General features: G+C 31.2%; 1 protein-coding gene across 2 annotated transcripts in view; it reads right to left on the reverse strand.

The window, feature by feature from the left end:
- The window catches only part of LOC108753944 (ELKS/Rab6-interacting/CAST family member 1), a 78,352-nt gene that overhangs the window by 44,174 nt on the left and 25,353 nt on the right, over positions 1-8,825 (reverse strand). For both annotated transcript variants that reach the window (XM_018495951.1, XM_018495942.1), the window contains exons 2-3: positions 4,730-4,879; positions 231-327 (exon numbers count right to left, since the gene is read on the reverse strand). In XM_018495951.1, coding sequence (XP_018351453.1) covers positions 231-327; positions 4,730-4,879 — 247 coding nt within the window. The remainder of the gene's footprint in view (positions 1-230; positions 328-4,729; positions 4,880-8,825) is intronic.

An 8,825-nucleotide genomic window follows, 5' to 3' on the forward strand; every position in this document is an offset into this window, starting at 1 on the left:
AAAAAATGGCTATTGTTGTTCACAGTGAGTCATTATGATATATTATTATAATTTTCTATAATAAAATCTAAATCCGTCTTTTCTATTTGATTTAACTAATGAATTCTTATGATTTCTTTAATCTATCTTATGATCACACATACATGTAAATTTTTGTTTGTAAAATGCGGTGTTAAAATAATTAATTAATATTAAAATAATTAATTTAAAAAATTGCAAGCATGTCTCACCCATCCCCTTATTCTGGAGCATCTCGAGGAGCTTCTTGATACTCTCATCACGAGCCTGCAGCGTCTGTTTTTGCGTTTCTATTCTTAATTCCAGCTCCTACAATAGAAAAAAATTAACAAGATTAATTAAAGGTAAAGAAATTGCAATAATTATGATTGTTTTCTTTAACGATTTGTCGTCAAATTATTATTATTTTATTACTGTTTTATTAAACATTTACATTAATTTAATAATCATTAAAAAATCGCAATTCTTTTCTTAATATTTTTATTCTTAAACAATTTCAATTCTTTTTTAATATTTGCATAAACAATTTAGATTCAATTATATCGCACATAATAAAAATTTCCGTAAACTGAGTTACGTCAAATGACAGAAATTTAAATATTTCTGACTTATTTTATCATATTACGTAGATGCTTTTAAAATATTATAAATTGTATTTTTCTGTGTCAATTTAAATTCATATAATACACATTAAAAATATAAGCTAAGATCATCATAAAACTTAATCGGTTGTGAAGTCTAAATTAAGACTTCATTAGAGATAATAGGGCAACTCAGTTGAGCTCAAAATGTTACTAACTATATTAAGCCTACAAAATTATTTCAGCATCTGTAAACGGTACTACCGGAATCACAAGGTTCAAAGAGCCAACACATCACATAATGACACGCACATTAAAAAGATATTAGCGCTTATTTATAAATTTCTCGTCTTTATACTAAATACAAATAAATTTTAAAATAATTTAGAAATAGACTCTTTGATGAATTTTAGAATTATCCAATTTTCTTTTTAAAAAGTTACTTTAAATATCAACTCATGTGTATAAAAATACATAACACATGGGCTGAAAAATCCCGAGCCTAACACAGAAATGGCTCTAGTTTTATTACATTCACCTCTTTTTCAGTGTGTGCTAATCTTCAAAAGACAGCTGTTAAAATTTCATGATATTCATTACTTTGTGAGTTATTGTGCTAAGAGTGACGCAACTTTTGTTTCATCAAGACAACGCACCGTGTCACAAGTCAATCAAAACAATGGCAAAATTATATGAATTGAACTTCGAATTGCTCCCACATCCACCGTATTCGCCAGATTTGGCTCCCAGCGACTACTGGCTGTTCGCAGACCTAAAGAAAATGCTCGCCGGTAAGAAATTTCGCTCGAATGAAGAGGTTATCGCTGAAACTGAGGCCTATTTTGAGGCAAAAGATAAATCGTTCTACAAAAGTGGTATTGAAATGTTAGAGCGGCGCTGGAATGATTGCATTGTTCTTGATGGAAATTACGTCGATGAATAAAACTAACTTTCAACGAAAAAAACCGTGTTTTCTTTGTTAGGCTCGGGACTTTTCAGCCCATGTGTTATTCCTTTTTCCAAAAATACACTAAACTCAATCTTCGAAACTGAATAGAGAGAGATTTAATTTATCATCATGTCGATGTGCTCCTTCATTTTAAAAGAAGATTAACATTCCAATAGGATAATGAGAATTTACTATACAAAATGTTAATGGCGCAAAATATTTTTACGGAATTTCGTCACTTTTAACACAGTATTATTTTTATGATAACCGATGGTACGTTGGCAGCTATATGTCTAATATGCTTGATTTTAGTAGCCGTCAACGATGGATGCCACCGCTTGGGGCCCGCATAACGAATTTAGCACGCCTCTTTGACGGCGGGAAAGTAATTAGTCTGGAATTAGACACCCGCTGCTGGCCTTCTACCGGCTTTCCCCGCTGTGCAAGAGGAATACTCGCGTACGATATTACCTGCGAGTAGATACCATGCACTCTGAAAATACGAGAATTCCCGAATGTTACGTTCGGGATGTCGGCTGACATTCGATAATTAATTCAATTATCTCTCTTAATGTAAACCTTCGCAAAGTTCCACAGTTGTAAATGTGTTAGTTGGAATGCTCTTTAAAAAATACATGTATTGCCGGTAAGTTTGACTTCAAAATAGCTAGAGTGTAGCTGTTGCTAATGGAGAGCCGGTAATTACAGTCAGTCTTAGAGAATGAAACTCTTGGGACATGTTGAGTCAAAATAAAAATATAATCAAATGTTAAAATATATTATCAACGAATTTCAGCAAAAGCTGTAGGTATAAATACTAACGTTATTAATTATTAATATATTAAATAATAAATAAAATTACATGATAAAATTGGGCTAATAAATAACATTAGAAAATCATATACTGAATCTTTCAAAGTTATGAAAGTTAATAAAATGAGAACGTTGTATTGCCATTAAGTGTCTTAGATGTTTTTAAAAATTTCGACTTGGCCAAATTAGATTCGATAATGAGAATTTATAGAGATACGAGAAACCGAGTGCATAAACTGGCGAATAGCCAAAGGCGACCAGTTGCTTCCCGTTTGACCCGTCTGCGACATTTCGGTCATACTTACAAGCAAATATTACTACGCTTCTTGCGCGAGATTAGATTATTTTCTGAAGAATATCTCCGAGATAACATTTTCTTTAACTTATTACGTACGCGAATTGCATCTATTATCAACTACTTATCTTGCAGTAAAAATAAAATATTTCTTGTACGTAAATATAATGTTTTCTAAAAAAAGATTCATATCTATCATACTGCTTTTAAACGAGTGGAACGTGACACTCCCATATCGTGTCTGCTTATATATCGATTCGACATTACACGCAGCCTTACACGCAGCAACGCTTGTTTTTCGACGCCATAAGTGGTGAACATAACAAATTTATTGCGACGAGGTTGATATTCACGTTACTGCCAAGATTTCCGGAGGTTTCTGGATCGTGCAGACAATCGGTCGTTTACCTCGAAAGCGACCTAAACCCCTCGTCTATTTCGGGTCTGCGAGCACCGTACAGCGTACAAGAAGCCAATAAACCACGGCACATACCGCCGAACGGATTATTTTGCAAACGTATGATTATTTTATTTATGATCGCGTGCTTTCACGAGAAACACAAACCGATTTTACATCAAAGTTATCTTCTCCAGATTCGGTAAAATTTCTACAAAATGATAATGTGTTATTAACAAAATAAATTATTACGATATAAATTATCATCAAATACAGAAGATTGCAATTACCGATTACTTGTTATAAAAATTGCTATTAAATCGTTTTACTTTAAAATTATAATATATGTACATATACTGAAATGTACAAGATCAATGGAAGTTTTTTAAACTCTTTCTTACAATTTTATTGAACACAACATAGTTTTTATAATAAAATAATTTTACTATATACTTATAGATTTTATAAGAATTTTTTACACTTTTATCGTTTATTATGTAATACATACTTACAGATTTCACACTAATTTATACCTCTATCTTTTATTTTATAAAGTTATCTTATGAACACATCATAAATAGGTGACTATTGAAATGTGCTAGTCCTTTTTGAATTGTAAGCTAATTATGCGACCTCTCTTTCAATTATGTATTCTACACCGACTGACATTTATGAAAATAAAGAGAACATGCAGGGTTCGTATGCTAAATTGCGTATTGTATTTTTATTTTGTTTAACTAGATTAATTGTATGTAATTATAGCTATTAGAATATAAAGGGTTCAACTTGCAAATGTATAACCATTAAGACGTAACTATTGTTATATTTATCGGAACAACATTAATAATGACCTAATTGTTGGGTCAAAACGTATGTTTTATTTTATTTTATTTGAAATATGATTACGTTTTAGCAATTGTAATCTGGCTTTTGCTCATATATCCTTGTGTTACATTTACATTGTTTTAGAAATGAATTTTATATATTTAATTTTATCAATAGAAGCATTATTAATTAAATGAAATAAATAAAGTTAATAAAGTTTTCAGAATATTCAAGAGGAAAAAATTGGACAAGTCAGTATTTCTCTTGAATATCTACGTTTGGAATGTTGGGTACATGACAGACCTCTGCAGCGGTGTCAGGAGATTGGAAGATAGCGCAAAGTCCAATATATCTGGCGCGAAAATTTTCACAAATATCAGAAAAACTCTCGAGGCTGTCGGCGAGAAAAGAGAAAACAAGAAAAAGAAGAGAAAGACGATCTAGGAGGCGTTTGCGCGGCTCTTTCATGCATCGACCCTCTGAAGAGTCTCGTCTATTTTACTTCCATTTAGCGCACTTATCCCTATTATTCCCGAGTTATAATGGGATCCCCCTTCGGCGTGATTATTCCAGCAACGTTCCAATCTTCCTGGTGGTGTGCGCTATTCTATTTTAAGGCTAAGACTGAATTATATTCGGCGTAAGATGTGAAAAACCGACCTAGTCTCGTTCATTAAGACTAATCTTGTAAATTAATTTTCTCTCGGGAAAATTCAACTATGTGAAAAACGGCGCATTATAGCACCGTCATTATGCGGGAATAATTTTGCACGAAAAAAAGTTGTTAAAATAAGTGCATTGAAAAATGCACATTTAAAAATAATCTATGACATCTAAACATCAATGTTCACCTTTATCGTATCACGAAGTATGGCAATTTCGCGAGTCAGATGCTCGTTCTCATTGTACAAAACTTCCATTTGTTGCTGCATCTCGACGCTCGGCCCCCGTACCCTCATTCTGAGCTCCTCTTCTAATTGGCGAACCAATATGTTTTGTTTCTGCAATACAAAATAGCACATATTGTAATTTCAGCACATACAATTATTTTAAGTGATACATATAGTGATTTTCATTTTTTATCAACTTTCTCTCTGTGTATAAGGGTGAAAATACACTTCAGGTTAATAAAAATATAAATAAAAAATTTCCAAAGTTTTTTTAAAATATTTATTTTTGTACAGAGAGAAGGTTAATAAAAGATTAAGTACCTATAACGCTTTATCGTATTCTTTTATTCGAAATTCTTTATCTCTCGTATTCTTACAATTAGATCATTCAAAATTTTATCGAAATTAAGAGAATTAAAATAGGAATTGATAACAATAACTTTTGTGATAATTATAATTGCTATCAAAAAATAATTATATTTTGAGTATCAAAATTAATATTTTTAGTTTGAAAGCCATCTAATTTATTAAAAACGATTTGTATATAGCTGTCCGAATATTCTAAGAACAGAGCGATGTAGAGCGGTTTTTGGAACAAATCTTGACAATTACAAATTGCACTCAAAATATTAACAAGAAGCAAACGGTCTCCGTAAAAGTTCACTTGTGCACGCATCGCTATGTCGCTACGTGTCACACAACCGGAAACGCGCGTAGTTACTTGCCTCCGTCGTATTTACTCTTATATGGATGTACTTTCGCGTATTGTTCCACCCAAGCTCTGTGATCTAGGCTCGTTAGATATCGTTAATGACGCCGGCAATGCGACATAAGTGCGTAGGTGAACAAAAGCCGCATCGCAAAAAAAAGAAAAGCTTTCTAACTGTACCTCCGGCGCACTACGATTAACAAATACGGATGTTGCACTGTCTGTTGATTAAAGCGCCTTATATATGCAATACACGTCCTTCCGTCACACTGATTAAATGGTTGTTTTCATTTTATGGATTTAGAGACTTTGTTTTTGCAAATAATGTATATTTTTTTGTTGTGTTTTATGTAAAAAATAAAAAGTAGAAACTGATAGTACCTGAATTTTCTTGTATTATAAAACAGCTTTTTTATGATAGCATCCTGTATTTCTTTTTAAGCTAAATGATAAAAAATAGAAAATAAGTGGTAAACAATAGTAAATTAAAAATAAAAAATAAATGGTAAATAGCAATAATTTAAAAAGTAAGAAAAATTCAATCCGTGAAATAAAAATACGTTAAAGTAGAAAAAAATTAATTAATCTAGTTTTCGAGTTTATAAACATAATCTATTATCCTGTTCATTTTATGGCAATAATGTAAGTTTTTACATTTAAATGTATGAGCAACATTAAATTTAATCCCGACCGAAGATTGCGGCACATTACATAATCAGTCGCAATACAATTGAAAATGATCGATAATTTAAAATAATTAAGAGATATAATTAATTGACGAAAAATGACTTTTTGTAAAAAAAAAAAGATATTTTATAGTAAAAGATATTTATAAAAGTTTTTACGAAAATTTTTCAAAATGTTCAATTGCATGAGAGGATCATGCAACGATTTGCGTACGTGACCGATGTAAACCTGGGATGTAAGCCCAACTTTATCAAAAATAAAAATTAGTATTGTAGCGCGTTTGTACTTCAAACAGTTAAACAAAAAGTGAAAAATAAAAAAATGGCCAGCGCGCAATTTTGAGAGTGTTTTAATTTCATTTATGCCATTTGAAAGAGAATCGTTTGTACCCGTTTGTACTTCTCTTATTTTTGTTTGTATCCGAAAGGATTCGGAGATACAGCGATTTCAAAATTTCAGAAATGCGTTAAGAAGGGAGGTCTACCATTCCAAAAGATATTGAAAAGGATATCGAAAAGGAAGATATCAAAAAGATAAAGGTTTGGAGACATAGTGTGTTTCAATATTTCAAAAATTCGTCAAAACATTAAATCTCTGGGTCCTTTGAGGTACAAACAAAAGTAAGAGAGGTACAAACGGGTACAAACAATTTTCTTTCGAATGTCGTTGGTCCTATTTCGATATCTTTTAAAATAGTTGACTTCCCCTCTTGGCGCATTTCCGTAATTTTGAAATCGCTGTATCTTTGAACCCTTTGAGGTACAAACGAAAGTAAGAGAGGTACAAACGATTCTTTTTCGAATGTCGTTGTTGCCATTTCGATCTTGAAAAATCACTAATTTCACTATATAGGGGTTGCGCAAAAATTGAAAAATGTATCTCCTTTTGAGGTACAAAGGAAAATAAAAGAGGTACAAACGAGTATAAACGATTCTCTTTCGACTGGCATAAGTAAAATTAAAAAATCTTAAAGTTACGCGCTGGCCATTTTTTATTTTTCACTTTCTGTTTAACTGTTAGAGGTACATACGAAATAATGATCGGTACAAACAAGTACAAACAATGTACAAACGCGCTACGGTATTAATTTTTTATTTTTGATAAAGTGTTGGGCGCTATTATAAGTTCACATCGGTACATATATGTAACGAGAGAAGCACTAGTAAACAAATATTCTCCAATTCCTATGGAAACCAATGCGTTCAATTGATTGACCTGATTTGGCGTGTGTGGAATCAGTGCTATGCGACATCATGGGGGGAAGGAGGGGAAGGTGAGATGCGAAGGCAGAGGATCGCATTCTAGCATGCGTGACGTCATTTTCTTCATTAATCATCCATGATCTCTGCGCAACCTATTCTTATTATGGTCGAATTTTACTATTTGCTTGCAAAAGTCTTTGACATCATCAATGATACATTGAGAAGTCCATTATGTGTCCCATGCAGTTCATGTCAATGTATTTATTATATTAATATGCATTTTATTAATTTAATATTCTTCTTTCAGTAAATATTTGTTATATTTATTTACTCCAAACATATTTGCCTTTTAATATTAAAAATTGATAATTACATTTTATATTAAATGCGCTTATAAAATTGACAGTCATTAAGACTACTTATTGTTAGTATTTATATGTTCAAAATTTTACTTCTCAAATTCTTTTTAATTTTCTACATCAAAAACTGAACAATTGTAAATTTAATTAAATTCTCGATAAAAAAAACAATCAGATGCTTTTTAATAAATGTTTTTGACATGTCAATCATTTTTTATTAGAATTTGTAAGACATTTATAGCGTGATATATCGCGAATAAAACTCGATAAAATACGATGAAAGAATGGGCAATATTGTCAAGAGCGTGCACACGTTTGTATATACACATATAAATATCGCATATAGTGAGTTAAGTGCTTGTAACAACACTAAGAATAAATGCTGTTTCAATGCTTAACACATCGTTCGGCATCAGATTCTTGTTAAAATGCGTATAAAATTTACAGCAAATGCTAAAAAATTCTTATTAATTTTTATTATTAAATTGACTAATAAAAAACCGAGTACTATTCGCAGATATTCGATAATAAATTCAAGGACTTGAAATATCATTAGACTTAGTAATTATTCAAATAATTCTCAAGTGAAGGATGTTATAAATATTATGTAAACATTTCATCAAGACATAACATAAGCAAAAGATTGAAAATCGAAGAAGGGGAAAGAAATATGATCGTTTGAAGTTTAACAGAAGCCCCTCTTAAGACGAGATCCTATTAACGATTGAGCAAATCTTACGTTCCTTGCAACGCAGTAAATACGCCTTTGACATGAAAACCGCTAGTCTACCTCGCAGTTGAGATAAATGATCCACAATGTTTAATCAGGAAATCCGCAAACATTATTTGAAACAGTAACGATGATGACCATTTGGATTTTCATCGTGTATACAAATATTGTTTATATTTAATTTAGTGACTTTACGAACTACATTATTAGACTAATTGTATCTAAAATATAATTATATAAGAAATACATTTGTTTAAGTCGTTTTAATTATTAAAATCAATACAACAAAAATATTAAAAACTGCAGAATATCTTTTTCCATTTTTTACACGATGCATTACTGTATAAATTTATATATATATATATATATA

This window comes from Trachymyrmex septentrionalis, unplaced genomic scaffold (genome assembly GCF_001594115.1).
Source record: "Trachymyrmex septentrionalis isolate Tsep2-gDNA-1 unplaced genomic scaffold, Tsep1.0 scaffold115, whole genome shotgun sequence".
Taxonomy (NCBI): Eukaryota; Metazoa; Arthropoda; class Insecta; order Hymenoptera; family Formicidae; genus Trachymyrmex; species Trachymyrmex septentrionalis.